This window comes from Protomyctophum bolini (assembly GCF_963924005.1).
Source record: "Protomyctophum bolini genome assembly, chromosome: 18".
Lineage (NCBI taxonomy): Eukaryota > Metazoa > Chordata > Actinopteri > Myctophiformes > Myctophidae > Protomyctophum > Protomyctophum bolini.
The window spans coordinates 28,183,464-28,198,827 of record NC_137879.1 but is presented as its reverse complement, the minus strand read 5'-3'; the positions used below and the strand labels follow the sequence as shown (position 1 = coordinate 28,198,827).

The 15,364-nt window shown below is 44.4% G+C and overlaps 1 protein-coding gene across 3 annotated transcripts in view; it reads left to right on the top strand.

The window, feature by feature from the left end:
- The window catches only part of LOC308333187 (protein tweety homolog 2-like), a 101,298-nt gene extending 86,550 nt beyond the window's left edge, over positions 1–14,748 (top strand). For all 3 annotated transcript variants that reach the window (XM_080789397.1, XM_080789399.1, XM_080789398.1), the window contains 8 exons: positions 1,205–1,274; positions 1,871–1,926; positions 4,507–4,599; positions 5,698–5,790; positions 6,908–7,050; positions 7,246–7,449; positions 7,913–7,991; positions 11,212–14,748. In XM_080789397.1, the coding sequence (XP_080645523.1) occupies positions 1,205–1,274; positions 1,871–1,926; positions 4,507–4,599; positions 5,698–5,790; positions 6,908–7,050; positions 7,246–7,449; positions 7,913–7,991; positions 11,212–11,292 (819 nt within the window). In that variant the 3' untranslated portion in view covers positions 11,293–14,748. The remainder of the gene's footprint in view (positions 1–1,204; positions 1,275–1,870; positions 1,927–4,506; positions 4,600–5,697; positions 5,791–6,907; positions 7,051–7,245; positions 7,450–7,912; positions 7,992–11,211) is intronic.
- Positions 14,749–15,364: the final 616 nt, after the last annotated feature.

The window sequence follows — 15,364 nt, the reverse complement described above, 5'->3', positions numbered from 1 at the left end:
CATTTTAAAGATGACTCCTTAAAATGTGGAAGACGAAACATTTTAATTAATGTTTGCATTGTGGCTAAGAGCTGTGCGGCCTCATCCTTCTCAGCTTTATTACCCGTCTTGATGAAGACAGCACCTCATCAACACAGGTGTGTTTGAAGGATGACTCCTTAGACGTGGGGATTCAGTCAGAGTTTTGTTTCGGTCATAAGACCATCGTCTGTGCCATATGACGATGATTATGCACTTTAGCACGTGGCTGAACGTGTACGAAATTTACAAAAAAAGTTACCTCACATTCTATTACATATGCAACGTGGCGCACATCAGTGTGAATACAATAGTGTCATTGTGTTATCATATTTGACATCATCCACTGGCCACAAAGCTTAACTAGAACTGCACTTTGTCGAGTGCCTACTTGCGCGTTGCACACAAGTAGGCCATAAATGGCCTACTAGTGCGCAAGCAGAGCGTGCAAGTACTGTCGACCGCTACAAATCTCAGCCTCTCTGTGAAACATTGAAATGGCTCTCAATGATGACGTAATAAGGATTTGTTTCAGTCTCGGGTGGATTAAAGGAAATGCCTCTATGTCGAGATATATATATAGTTGTCTATGTATATATGTAATTTGTGAGTATACTTTGGTTACTCGGGTGGTTTGATGCTTATGTCCCTTTAATCCACCCGACACTGAAACATTTCATTATGTCACCATCGTAAACCAATTATACCCTGGCATTGGTACATATCTTCATCACGTCATGGGACATACGCTTCGTAGCATGACAGAAAATATACCTGCACGGTCTGCTTCCGTATGTCCCGTGCCAGCATATGACGTAATGATTACTTATGCCTGTTATGGTAGTGGTGTCGGATTACATACATGTATACATAGGGGCATTACCTTTAGTCCACCCGACACTGAAACATGTCATCGTTACGTCACCATCGATAACAAATTATTCCCTGGCATTGGTACATATCTTCATCACGTCATATGCTCATATGCTGCTAAAGGACATACGCATCATAGCACCTGACGAAAAACATTACTTGCACGCTCTGCTTGTGCAAGTAATAATCTCAGGCCCATTCAATAGACACGTCCGACTGTCCGTCACTGACCAGTACTACCTCTCCCCTGCACTCTCCCTGTCCTGTCTCTATATTTAATATAGCATAATTTTTTCCCTTTGTGTGATTATAGGGCACGAGTGACTTCTGCGTGGCCCCTGACAAGTACCTGATGAGTCGGACGAGGGATATCGTTAGCGCGGGTGAGTGTGACTGTGATAACGAAGCTATTAATGCCGTGCTGCTTTAATGCACACGTAATGACCACAGGGAGCGCACGTCTGGACGGCACGGCACTAATTGAATTCATGCTACATGCAAATTATGGTGTCACGACTGTCACCTGATGGTGTGTGTGTGTGTGTGTGTGTGTGTGTGTGTGTGTGTGTGTTTGTGCGTGTGTGCGTGCGTCTGTGAGCGCGCATATTATCCTTGTGAGGGCTTTGTGAGGACAATTTATTTTCCTGGGCCTCGCAAGAAAAGTTGTTTAAAATTAGACACTCAAAAACAAGGAACAGATTGAGGTTTAGGTTACAAATAGGCATTCAGAGTGTAGGTTATTTATACTTGCACACCAGTGTCACGCACCAGAACATAGCGCACAAGCGCACTGCGACACCTTGTGAGTTGTACATCTTTTGTTAGATCGGAATATAACTCTGGCTACAAGTGGCATTCATAACATTGGTGTCCCGCTTATGGCCTTCCTCACAAGTGTGTGTGTGTGTGTGTGTGTGTGTGTGTGTGTGTGTGTGTGTGTGTGTGTGTGTGTGTGTGTGCGCGCGCGCTTTGTCCACAGACATCGTCCACTACTACCTGTACTGCAACCAGACCCGTACCAACCCGTTCCAGCAGGTACTGAGAGCCCGACGACCTTCCTAATACCCTGCTGGCCTGCTTTGTTTGACCTCATCCATCCATCTCTCTCTCTCTCTCTCTCTCTCTCTCTCTCTCTCTCTCCCTCCCGCTGTCGGAGTGTGTGAACAGTGTAACTCCCAGGACTCATGTGACAGTAAAAGCTACTTACAGGAAGCATGAGTTCAAGTCCGTTGCTCTCCCCTTGTCCCCCATATATGGGGACTAGGTTGGTGGAGGGTGTGTAGAGCCCAGGATCACATTAGATGATTGACACAGGGGTGAAAAATGGGTTACAAAATCGTGGGATAAAAAATATATTTAAAAAAAGCTACTTACTTACGCTGGCCGGCAGCAGCAGCAGCAGTCATTCCACTGTATACAGAAAACGAACGTGCACAGATCAGATGAAAGCCATCATGCGGTCGAGGTGAACGGGTTGCGTTCGGTTCAACAGTAGCTGCTATCGCTGCACCGGTTCTCTCATTCTTTGTATTAGATTCTTTATTTCTTGCACTATTTATATCTGTTGTTTTGCTTGTCGTTGTCTCTTTTAGTTTGTTTGTTTGTTTCTTTCTTGTTTGCTTTCTTCATTTCTTTCTATTGATTTTGCTTGCTTGCTTTCGTGCTTCTTTCTTTCTTTCTCGCATTCCTTCTCCCTCCCTCCCTCCCTGTCTGCATGTGTCCTCTTTCTTTCTGCTCTGAGGTTGTTCAAGGTCATTCCTCAGAGCCCGCACGAGGGAGTTTTCAGGTCAGGACACGTGTGTGTGTGTGTGTGTGTGTGTGTGTGTGCATGTGCGCGTGCGCGCGTGTGTGAGAGAAAAGGACATTTCTTGCTGGCCCTGGATCAGTGGGTCTCAGAAGTCATTATATCACCCCCCCTCCTTCCCAGTACCACCAGAGCACAGAGACACACAGGGCAGAACAACTATCACCCAGTCAGCAATCCTCAGCAGACTCAAAGGCTGGAAGTTCGTATGCTAGCCGAGCATGCATGCGCATTTTGCATACTAATGGACAGAGACAGACATACAGACAGGCAGGCAGGCACACGCACGCACGCACACACACACACACACACACACACACACACACACACACCATGGCTGGTTCTTCGCTTGCGTAGATCATAGGAGGAGTTTAGAGTTTGGGGTCCTTTTACTTTGTTTGAGGCTGGCACACACACACACACACACACACACACACACACACACACACGCACATGCACAAGCACAGCGCTGCCGTATTATGGTCTTTAAATCACCAAAAGAGTATTTTGTATCTGCACCGTCCGTGACCTTGTATTCAAGTTGTATATATTCTGCCCTGCTCTCACCCCCCCCCCCCCCCCTCTCTCTCCCTCTCTCTCTCTCTCTCCCTCTCTCCACTGCTCTTTTTATTTTCCATGTCATTTCTCTCTCCCTGGTCTCCGGTCGTCTCCCTGGCTGCAGTGAAAGCCCGGGGTCTGATCTGATCAGCAGAGTAAAGCTCCTTTGTTTTGTTTTCTTGGCCGTTGCTGCCAAAGACAAGCGGCAGAACACAGAAGGAAATGTTTTCTTCACATGAGAGAGGACGGTTAATCACATTCATGAAGGCCTGAGATTAGGCCACCGCTCTGGGGAGGAATGTCCTCTGTGGTGTCTCCAGTGGGGAAAGAAGTAGTCCATGGATTAAAGTTCTGTCGCCACGACCGATTTCACTCATTTGGATTCCTTAGAAGCCAACATTGTCTTCTGTGGAAGCATGATGTGCAGCGAAAATTGCCGATCTACAAGCTCTTAATGCGTTGAAGATGCATAGAGCATGGGCGTCTGCTGGCCTAGTGGTCCAGGCGCATGCCACATAGGCTCTGTCCTGACAACGTGTTGTGTGTTCGAGTCCCGTTCATGACGACCTCTGCTGCATGTCTCTCCCTTTCTCTCTCTCTCTCTCCCTCTTTCCTGTCTATCTTCACTTGATACTATCAATAAAGGCAGAAAAAATAAGAAAACAAGTCTTTAAAAAAATGAAAATGCATAGAGCTTGTTGATACGCTACTTGCTATTTTTGAATTTGAATCCTGAAAAGTAACAGTTTTGGACATGAGGTTTCCACCTGACAGAGACGATATGCTTCCATTACCAAAAGTACACACACTCCTTATACAGTACTGTATGTCCCATTTCTCAAGTTTTCTAAATGAAAAGATGTAGTGGAGTAGTCTAAAGTAAAGTATTGAAATATTGACATACTCAAGTAAAGTAAAAGCACCTTAAAATGGAACTTGATGTACTTGGTTCCTTTCCTGGGTGGAGGTTTGAGTCATTTCTCTGCCTATGGTTTCATATTCAGGTGTTTTAAAAGGATCTGTTCCTTCTATTCCACTATTTACAATGTCATTATAGAGCTTTTTCTGCCCCCTGCTGGTCAAACGTAAACTTGAAAGACTTTATCCCTGGTGCCTGTTTTGGGCATAGAACCGATTTAGTGTAGAAATTATTATAGCCTACTTATTAACTAAGTATAATGGTTTAAGTGGTCAATAACAGGAATGTTTTGATCAAATTGTGTTCTTTCATGTTTGTTTTTGTGCGTTTCTAGTCGCTGACCATCTTCCAGAGATCTCTGACCACAATGCAGATCCAAATACAAGGTCTGCTGCAGTTTGCCGTGCCTTTGTTCCCTACTGCAGAGGTAACGCGCACGCACGCACGCGCACTCACACTCTCACACACACATACTGGGAAGTCCTATTATATAACTTAATTTGAAGGTTATGTTCAGTGACAATTGTGCGTGTACCTTTTCATAATGTCATGCCAGGGTGCGTTGGCTCAGGGTAGACTAGAGAACAGAGTACAGCAACTTGCAATGGGCCTGGTCTACACGATACACGGGGTCATCAGTGCCCATGTACAGTACATGTCAAACTACTTTAATAATGTGAAAGACACACACAGGCACAACACCAGATCACTCCACTGATCACGTTCAACCCGGATGCTGCACAAACATGGGGTTAAATTTGTTCTACCGCTATGCCACCAAAATGTGGAATGCCTTCCCAACAGACATCACAAAGTAATCTCCTTCAACTCCTTAACACTACGACGTCGGAGCAGCCGTTCTGACCGGATTTGAGATTTAAAAGTTTATTTTCTTAGCCCATGGAGTCCAGAGAAAGTTCCCCTTGCATGACTTTGTCTAAATATTCGATTGAAATCATCTCTGTTTTTTTTTCCATTTGAAACGTTTTGTAAATATGATTTAAGGCATATATCTACTACTCTGTCTGGCTATTATCGGCACAATGGACCGCCATCCCCATTTCTCCCCCACTCGCCTTTTTTTTGCGCTGCTTGATAATGGTGTCTTTTATCAACCGATTCCCCGGCTAGCTAGCTTCTCGCTCCATTGAAACCGAGCATTCAATAACATCCCTCTGCCCTCATCATGGATAATAATCATTGTATTCATATTATCTTATCAAAATAGTAAACAAATTCCAAGTTAATTAACCAGCCAAACATATATGATTTAATTAGTTGGAAATGGGATTCAGGCTTGGAGGCTTGAACAATGTCGTCTCCAGCTGGAGAGGGATGAGTGGGGGAGAGAGTGGCCAATCAAATCGCACCAAAAACACGGTCCCCCTGACCGTTCAGCCGACTGAGTAGTAGTGAAATTCTTTCAGACTTCCTAGTGTTAACTGGTCCTAGAAAAGTCAGCTAAGCTTAATACCAGAAATGTTTTTTTCTCTCTAATGTGGCTGTGGTCTTGTCTGCCACACAGAGAGACCTGCTGGGCATCCAGAACGTGCTGAACTCGTCGGAGGCCAGCCTGCACCAGCTGACCGCTCTGCTGGACTGCAGAGGACTCAACAAGGTTGGTTCACTGCATCCTCATGAAGTACTGTACAACTAGGACAGGACAGACATGCTGGGCCGTACACTGGCCTGTAACACAGGACACAGTCATCTGGATCCGGCCCGTATGCCTGCCTGGGTTATTATCGTTGATGGGATATTTCACTTTGTGAGTACCTCGGGCAGTTTTTAAGTTGCTTGATTCAGTATTTTTTTTTAAATATTTGATATTCACTTCAAACTTAATTTTTACCATGTTAGATTCATTGAAAACACACGTTCCATTTCTGGTGACTGATATTGTCCTTCTAGTGAGTGATTTTCTTTTATGTTTTGTTTTTATAAAAAAAAGAAATGGAAAAAGAAATGAAAATAAAAAACACGGCCCGTTACGTTGTGCAATGTTTCTTTTCCAACATGAACAAAAATGTCTATAAATTAATCAATTTGGGGCTGTTCATGTAAACTGTGTGGTCGACAGTGGTCAGTGTAGTGACCACTGACCACTGTGTGGTCGACAGTGGTCAGTTGTAGTGACTACTGACCACTGTGTGGTCGACAGTGGTCAGTGTAGTCACTACTGACCACTGTGTGGTCGACAGTGGTCAGTGTAGTGACTACTGACCACTGTGTGGTCGACAGTGGTCAGTGTAGTGACTACACTGACCACTGTGTGGTCGACAGTGGTCAGTGTAGTGACTACTGACCACTGTGTGGTCGACAGTGGTCAGTGTAGTCACTACTGACCACTGTGTGGTCGACAGTGGTCAGTGTAGTGACTACTGACCATACTGACCACTGTGTGGTCGACAGTGGTCAGTGTAGTGACTACTGACCACTGTGTGGTCGACAGTGGTCAGTGTAGTGACTACTGACCACTGTGTGGTCGACAGTGGTCAGTGTAGTCACTACTGACCACTGTGTGGTCGACAGTGGTCAGTGTAGTGACTACTGACCATACTGACCACTGTGTGGTCGACAGTGGTCAGTGTAGTGACTACTGACCACCACAGTGTGGTCGACAGTGGTCAGTGTAGTGACTACTGACCACCACAGTGTGGTCGACAGTGGTCAGTGTAGTGACTACTGACCACTGTGCTCACGGCGGCCCTATGTTGTTCCTGTCCTCTCTCTAGGAATACCTGGACGCCCTGGTGGGCGTGTGCTACGACGGCGTGGAGGGTCTGCTCTACCTGTGTGTGTTCTCCACGCTGGCGGCCTGCGCCTTCTGCGTCATGCTGTGTGCCATCCCCCGCGCATGGAGGCAGATCGCATGCAGGTGGGTGTCTGTTAACTCAGTGGCGGTACAAACGTCCCGTTTGTACAAACGTCCCGTTTGTACCGCGGCAGGTCACGTCGTGCCCGTTCGCAACATTCTCCTCTTTCTATTGCCTTTGTATGTAATCGCGCCGCTCTAACCATCCAAGTCTGAACGCACCCTCACACTCTCTCCCCTCTCGTCCCCTCTCTTCAGGGAGCGAGACTACGACGACATCGACGAGGAGGACCCGTTCAACCCGCGGGCCAGCAGCAGGAGGATAGCGTCCCAGAACACTGCCAGCCACCCCAACATGCACAGCTTCTGCTCCTACACCAGCAGCATGGGGGGCAGCCAGAGCAGCCTGCCGCCCCCTGCCCCGGGCCCCGCCATCAACAACGCCCCGGTGGCAGACTACCTGTGAGCCTCCACAATACAATGATTCATAATCATAATAATAATACATTTTATTCATAAGGCGCCTTTCAGGGCACTCAAGCTCGCCGTACAGTTAATACATTACAGAACACAGTTAAAAGCAAAAACTAAAAAAATTAACCACTATAAAGACCTAAAGATGTAACTATATGTCTTAGACAGGGAAGCGTTGGATTTGATTGGACGTAAATATACGTCTTTGGCAGGCAATGTGACTGGTGGTACCACCCCCCTCCCCCCAAAATTGTCATATTTTAACTGAAGAAGAGGATATGTGTGTTGTTTGATTCTTATGTCTCTCTCTCTCTCTCTCTCTCTCTCTGTATCTCTCTCTCTCTCTGTATCTCTCTGTATCTGTATCTCTCTCTCTCTCTCTCTCTCTCTCTCTCTCTCTCTCTCTCTCTCTCTCTCTCTCTCTCTCTCTCTCTCTCTCTCTCTCTCTCAGGAACCAGACCGCTCTGTTCGGTGGGAACCCGCGGTACGAGAATGTCCCTCTGATTGGCCGAGGTTCGCCGCCTCCTTCGGTGCGTTGGGTCCCAGAGTCCCGCCCCTTCATGTAGAAGTCACTTCCCTCGGCCTTAACCAATGCGCTCTTTAGTCTGAGGAGCACAGGAACCAACTAATGCCCCATGCCCCACAGCATGGGGTCTTCAACGGGGTTTCCGGGACCCCTAGGGCTAGGTGGTCCTCAGAGTTACTAGAGAGGTTACTAGTTACTACTATCGTAGAGCGGTCCAAATCCCCCCCCCCCCCCCCCCCTCCAAATCAGAGGGGAGTACAGAGCCAAAGGCAGAACCACTCCCCCTTGAAATAGCAGTAAATATGCAAGTGCAGGCGATTTTGGGGAAGTGGGTGGTTTAGGAAGCTGTAGGTTTTAAGTGGGTAAATGTCTGCAAATAGTTACACATATGTCTCTCTGCTAAGTAATTATTGGCCAGAAAGACAACAGGAAACGCTGAAGACCCCTGCCAGATAGTGTTGTATTTTTTTAAATGTTCTTTTGTCATCACAGTTTTTGCTTAAATGCTTATCATGAAGTCACGTTTTGTGAACATCATCCGTCACTCAGAAAGCAGAAATAGAAGTGGAACGGTTCAGTCTTTGGCTGGTTGCGTTTGTACATCAGCGACGTAACACTGCTGGCTAGTTAAAGGGGGTGAAACTAGGCTGTTTTTGATTTCCAGTTCAGGTTCAAAACTACCCAAAAACATTGCAAGCTGCATATAAGGCTGACCTTGCAGTAAACATGATGTAATCAAATTTAGAATGGGTTTGTTATATTTAGGTGTGTCAGTTTCCAAGCACCAGTTGTAATGTTGATTACTGCTATGCTTGCATGTTGGCACACCCATTGCTCTAGGCACAAGATCTAATATTTTATTTAAATAACACTACGTCGCCTGTTAATTCCTCTAACATTTTCATTTTGGTGCATTCATTCATTGGCCTTCGTCTAGTAGTGCCTTTTATTCTGTCCTTCGTAACTTACGGGAGGCAGATTTGACCAAAGCGAGAACAGCGGAGCCAGAAGTAATGTATTTAATATTTAAACATCAACACAAATGGTAGACTCCCAGATGATGGAGAAGTTAGGTTGGCAGCAATACCCTTAGCGACCACCAATAATTTGTACTTTCCACCTGGAAATTTAGCAGATCTACAACTACATGTTCATAACACGATAACACATATAGCACCATCCATTGTGAGCTTTTAAATCTGCTATTTTTGGTGCACGACACAAAGCGCAATCAACTACAATTCAGGCATTATTATCATTGCCTAATTTGCCACCCAAATCCCCATCAATATACTGTAAATCTAACCCACCCATCCCCTCGCCTACTACAACCACAGCGCACCATACGTTTCAGCTAACCGTTTCTTTTATATATTTTGTTTTGTTTGTTTGTTTGTTGTTTCTATGTGCGTTTGTATCTTTCATTTCTACACTTTCCTCTCTTTTTATTTTTAAATCAACTTTTGGAGGTATGCTCTCAGCAATATAGAGACAGAGTAAGTCTACCCCCCCCCAACTAAAAACCAAAATCTCTTCCTTGTCTTTCCTCTGTTGCATCTCGTCCTTATTCCTGCTTTGATCTTTCCTCCTACTGGCTCCCATTTCTTTTGATCACCTTCCTGTTCTGCATGGCTTTTGAATTCCTGTTAGTTTCCTTTGCCCTTGTTCCAGTTTGTCTGACTTAGAAGGGGGTTGTCTCCCTCTAGTGTTGAGAGGTTGGTAGTGCTGTCCTTGGACCCACTGTGCACACACACACACACACACACACACACACACACACACACACACACACACACACACACACACACACACACACACACACACACACACACACACACACACACACACACACACACACAGCTCTTATCCATGCATGTAGTCCACCACCAAAGTCCACATCCGATTCTATAGCTTGTGCGGCCACAGGGTGGTGCTAGACGCCAGGCCTAGTGCTATAGAATCCCTGTTATCCTGGTATTGCTCCCTGCCACAGCACACAATGTTTGATTCCTAACAGACTGAAACATGTCACGATGACCCTCACAGTAGCCGTTTCTCCCAGGCTATTTAAGACCAACTACTGTATAACAAATTATAGTGAAACATTTATACTAGTGCAATATTGTCACTGTCGGGCAGAAAGCTATACTTGATGATACTACATCGTCACACGAAAGCATACAAAATAGCACATCTGCAACAAGTTCCGAACCTGTTGATCTGCTATTTTTTTATTTGAATCCTGAAAAGTAACGCCTTTGGACATGGAGAGGTCTCCACTCGAGTGAGAACGATATTTTGTATGGCTTCATACTTTACTTGACATGCACCAATAAACTGATCTCATATTGTATAGCCATGTAGTCGACTACTACTATCATTTTACAGTCTAGTTTGCCCAATTATACAAGCTTTAGAAGTAAAACTATGACCTGCAACTTAGAAGGGAAGTTTGGTAAGTCCTCATCAACATACATTTCAGTTACACACAGCGCAGTAATATACAATCATATCCATGTATTTGTTTATTTGATCCATGTCAAGTATGAAGGCATACAAAATACCTTACTCAATGTTTTGGTCTTAAATAGCCTGGGCGAAACAAGGGTCTTAACTCCCAGTTCACCTCACACTCCCGTCTGCCTGTCCCCAACTAGTATGTGTCATGGATTACTTTAATTGAAAATATATCTGCCTACATGTTATAATGTACTATTAAATGTACTATTTAATAGTATTATTAGATGTCCATGACCAGTTTGACTGACATTAATTAACCACTTGCCTTTGTCCCAATTGTCTGAAAATGCCAATAAACATTTTCACAAATAGCGAAAATGGCCGATTTACTCGGCTATTTCCGCTATTCCCGCTATTGGTCACATAAAGTATATCGTGGACTTGATTGATGGAGATGTCCACTAGAACAGTGGTTCTCAAAGTGTGGCCCTGGGACCCTCGGGGTTCCTTGAGGGGGTCTGTAACACTTGAGAGCGTGCAAGTTACGGGTCCATTTGGTTCCACTTGCGTGCTCTCAGAGTTGCGAGGGTCCTTGAAATTAAAAAGCCTGAAGAGCCACTGCACTATAGAACAAATCCATTTAGTAAAACGATCAAATCGGCTTAATCGATCCGTCAGAACTATGCTATAAAGCTAGCTTCTCATCGTGTGACATTCATGTTAATGCATTGTCTCGTCTGCGTCTGCCTGTGTCGTCACCACAGTACTCCCCCAGCATGAGGGCCACCTACCTCTCCATGACCGAGGAACAGAGCAGACACTTTGGACACGACTTCCAGGTATAGACCAGCCTATCACACCACCACCACCAACCACCCATCATCATCCTCTCTCCTCCGCTCCCTCTGTCCGAGAGGTAACTCACCGCCACGTGGCCACACCACACACACAAGACAACGTACTGTTACAGAGGGTGTGTGTGTGTGTGTGTGTGTGTGTGTGTGTGTGTGTGCACGCACGCCCGCCCGCTTTACCGCATCGTGCCAAAAACCTCTGGTGTGCGAGGTCACGCCAGTGCGGTATGTATGGGCTTCTCAATATGCGTCAGTAAGGTGTCGGACCCTCTCTCGGCTACCCAGGACTTCCCCCATCCTGTGCTGTCTCAGGACTAATGGAACCATAACTTTCGTAGTATACCGTTCCATTTCATATATCATGTGTTCATTCATTCATGTCGGTATTACAGTTCTGCCCTCGAGTCTTGGAGAAGTTGGAGAAGTTTTTAAATGTTTGAATTGTACAGAGTTTGGCTGCAGAGACATTGTTGTCGAATTATATAGGCTTCGAGTCAGACTACGATGTGTCAAATATTTGTTAAAAAAAAATAATTATGGAAAGAAAACTGCGATGCTTGTCGATTCCTTTTTCTGCACTTGCTCAAGGGATTCCGATGATATATAATTTATGGAAAAGCGTCACTTCGGAGGTCTCACAATACTACTGATACTTAATGATGTATGTCCACCGAACTTACATTTCTTGTCAAACATGCAAATGATGCAAGCATTTCTTTGTGCCTATATAAACTACTTTGCTTGTCCTCAAAACCAATTTTTCTACAACATTCAAGTCTGTTAAAATGCTCCCTCTCTCTCTCTCTCTCTCTCTCTCTCTCTCTCTCTCTCCCCCCGTCTAGTTTCTCCAACACCTTTCTATAGGCCTATAGCAGTGCCCTATTTTGTGTTGCCACAGATAGCAAGCCATTACTTTTTTCCCCGATAGAGATTTCCGAAAATATTTTTATAAATTAGTTTAAGCCTGCCCCATTTGTTGCCACAGATGGCAAACCCATTCATTTTGGCCCGATAGAGATTAACACATTTTTTTAAGCCTGGAACAAAGCCACCCAGGCTCCTGCTGAATCATACCATAAAACATAAAAAACAAACATTTCAACATTTAACTATTATAATACTATATTTAATAAATACCTTTGGTTCCAACTTCCAGGCTTAACATCAATTATATACATATTTTCGGAAGTCTCTTCCATCGGTGCCACCACAAAATGGCCACCACTGCTATAGACTGACACCACATAAGACGGGAACGCCCAAAAACGTCACATCCGGTTTTAGCCGGGTAAGAATTTTCTATGGCTGCCAATGCATCTTTTTCCAATCCTTAATCACATACGGACAAACATCTATGCCGATAATATCTAACTTGCGGAGGTAACGTGCCTTGTCCACGGGCAACAGATCTTTCAACCTATGGCATTGCAAATACGTTTGATAATCGCTACTCTGCGCAATATTGTTTTGGAAATGCCGCAAATTGCATTGCAGTGAACGAGAGCAAATCACAACCCCCCCCGGGGGTGGTGACTCCGCCCTGAATATGCGGTGTGGTGTCAGTCTATGCCGTGAGGAGAATGAGATTTCCTCTTGGGTGTGTACATCCTTCTCCTGAGTCTCCTCCTTAGCAAAGCGAAGGGCAGACCTGTGTACACCTTACTGTTTGCATTGTAGTGAAGGGCAGACCTGTGTACACCTTACTGTTTGCATTGTAGTGAAGGGCAGACCTGTGTACACCTTACTGTTTGCATTGTAGTGAAGGGCATACCTGTGTACACCTTACTGTTTGCATTGTAGTGAAGGGCAGACCTGTGTACACCTTACTGTTTGCATTGTAGTGAAGGGCAGACCTGTGTACACGTTACTGTTTGCATTGTAGTGAAGGGCAGACCTGTGTACACCTTACTGTTTGCATTGTAGTGAAGGGCAGACCTGTGTACACCTTACTGTTTGCATTGTAGTGAAGGGCAGACCTGTGTACACGTTACTGTTTGCATTGTAGTGAAGGGCAGACCTGTGTACACCTTACTGTTTGCATTGTAGTGAAGGGCATACCTGTGTACACCTTACTGTTTACATTGTAGTGAAGGGCAGACCTGTGTACACCTTACATTGTATGCTTCATGCTCAGTGTTTGTGAAGCACAAATCCAACCATAACGTCAAATGGCTGAGGGAGGTATTATTCTTCATAAATATTTTATGATTTATTTCAATGATCTCTCACTCACACTCACTCACACACACACACACACACACACACACACACACACACACACACACACACACACACGTGTGCGCGGAACAAAAGCACAGTTCCGTGTTTGTTAATACTGTCATTATCCAGAGAATACTTTGGAACCACGACCTCTGTAAATAACTTGTACTATAATGGACTGCTGTCTTATTTTTTTGTTAAATTTTTTCTCTCTGATGTGCCACTTTTATGAAGTAACTCCTTTTTTATACATCCTAATGTTGCCTCCCTTACAGTGGAGCATAGCAAAGTTCACGTTACGGGAGCCACGATGGTTTACCACTAAACCACTTAAAGGAGGACATAAACTCATTTTCAACCTTGAAGATTCAGCAATGCATTGCTATTCGGCTGTGCGCGATCGATGCAGCAATGTGACAAAATCAATAGTCGATAATCAAAGCCTAAATGTCATTATATATATAATATAATTATAATACTGTATATAACATAATATAATTCTAAATAGAATATGTTGTTCAGTATATCTGAACTTGTATTGACTGATGAAAGATTTGCCTTGTTGTGCATATAATATAGAAATGTGTGTAAAAACGAATCAAATTGAATCGTTACCTGGTGAATCCAAATGAATCGTGACTCGAGGGCAGTGCCAATGCACACCTCTACTTGAAGATGAGTTTGAAAATAGGCAAAGCATTCCCTTCACCACTTAAACCCCAGCATACGCATTGTGGTCACGACAACGTGCTGTGAGCTTGTCGACCTGCTATTTTCAGCAAAAGCTTTCCTCACAATGACAGAAAACTGAAAATACACTATAGCATAGAGACCTGAGGGACCCCGCTCAACCATATGCGGTTCAAAGGAGAATTCCCGACTAGCTGTTTTCTTACCTTAATCTGTTATTAGAAGTGATAAAGGTAAACAAACAAAAGTGTTATAACTCTATCCCGAGCCCACGCTGCCCACCGCAGCTCTGAGCGTGTGCGATGGGTTTCACAGTAAATTCATTATTTTGATGGCTCAAATTGTATAATTTTTTTGAGTGTTGCAACCACTCCAAGGAACAACAATGTCCGTATGTGTTGTTCACCTACAGTATGTGACGTTAATGAGCACCAGTATGTACCAGTAGGGGCGCTGTAGTAACGTTAGCCTAGCACAGCAACACACATGAATGCTGCATGCGTGCATAGAGAGAGAGAGAGAGAGAGAGAGGAGGGGGGGGGGGGGGGGGGAGAGAGAGAGAGGGAGTTGCACCACTCGGTTCACACGGGTGTGATTTTTTGTAGACATGTCATATTGTCGCATATGGGCTGCCTTAGTGGGCGATTTAGCGTCATACTCGGAGTTGGGATGGAGTTATGACACTTTTCACATGTTCCACTCGTAAGAAAACGGCTTTCTCCGTAAAGATGATGTTAAGATTTTTGAACGCTTTTGGAAATGTTTGCCTATAATGACAAGCCTAAAAACAGGGAGCTGGGTTGAAAGTTGTTAATGACTGTTTTCTGCATATTGTACCATTAAAATAAAGCTGTACAAATCAAGCTCTGGCCACCACCTTGTGCAATGTGCTGCTCTAACATTGACACATAATGCACCTAGCAAGGTAACCTGATTAATTATTACCTTATTAGAACATTTCCATTACAACATATCACCAAAAGATGCATTCTCCTAATTGACCAATAATGTTTTAATGTATAGGAATCTTTTAATATGTTTTCTTTTTGTATTCTTATTTTTGTTTTGTTTGTTTGAGTGCATGTTGTACTGTACAGCCATCAAGAGTGTGATCATTCTGAGTGATAATTGTGTGCGACTCCAGGCATGGGGT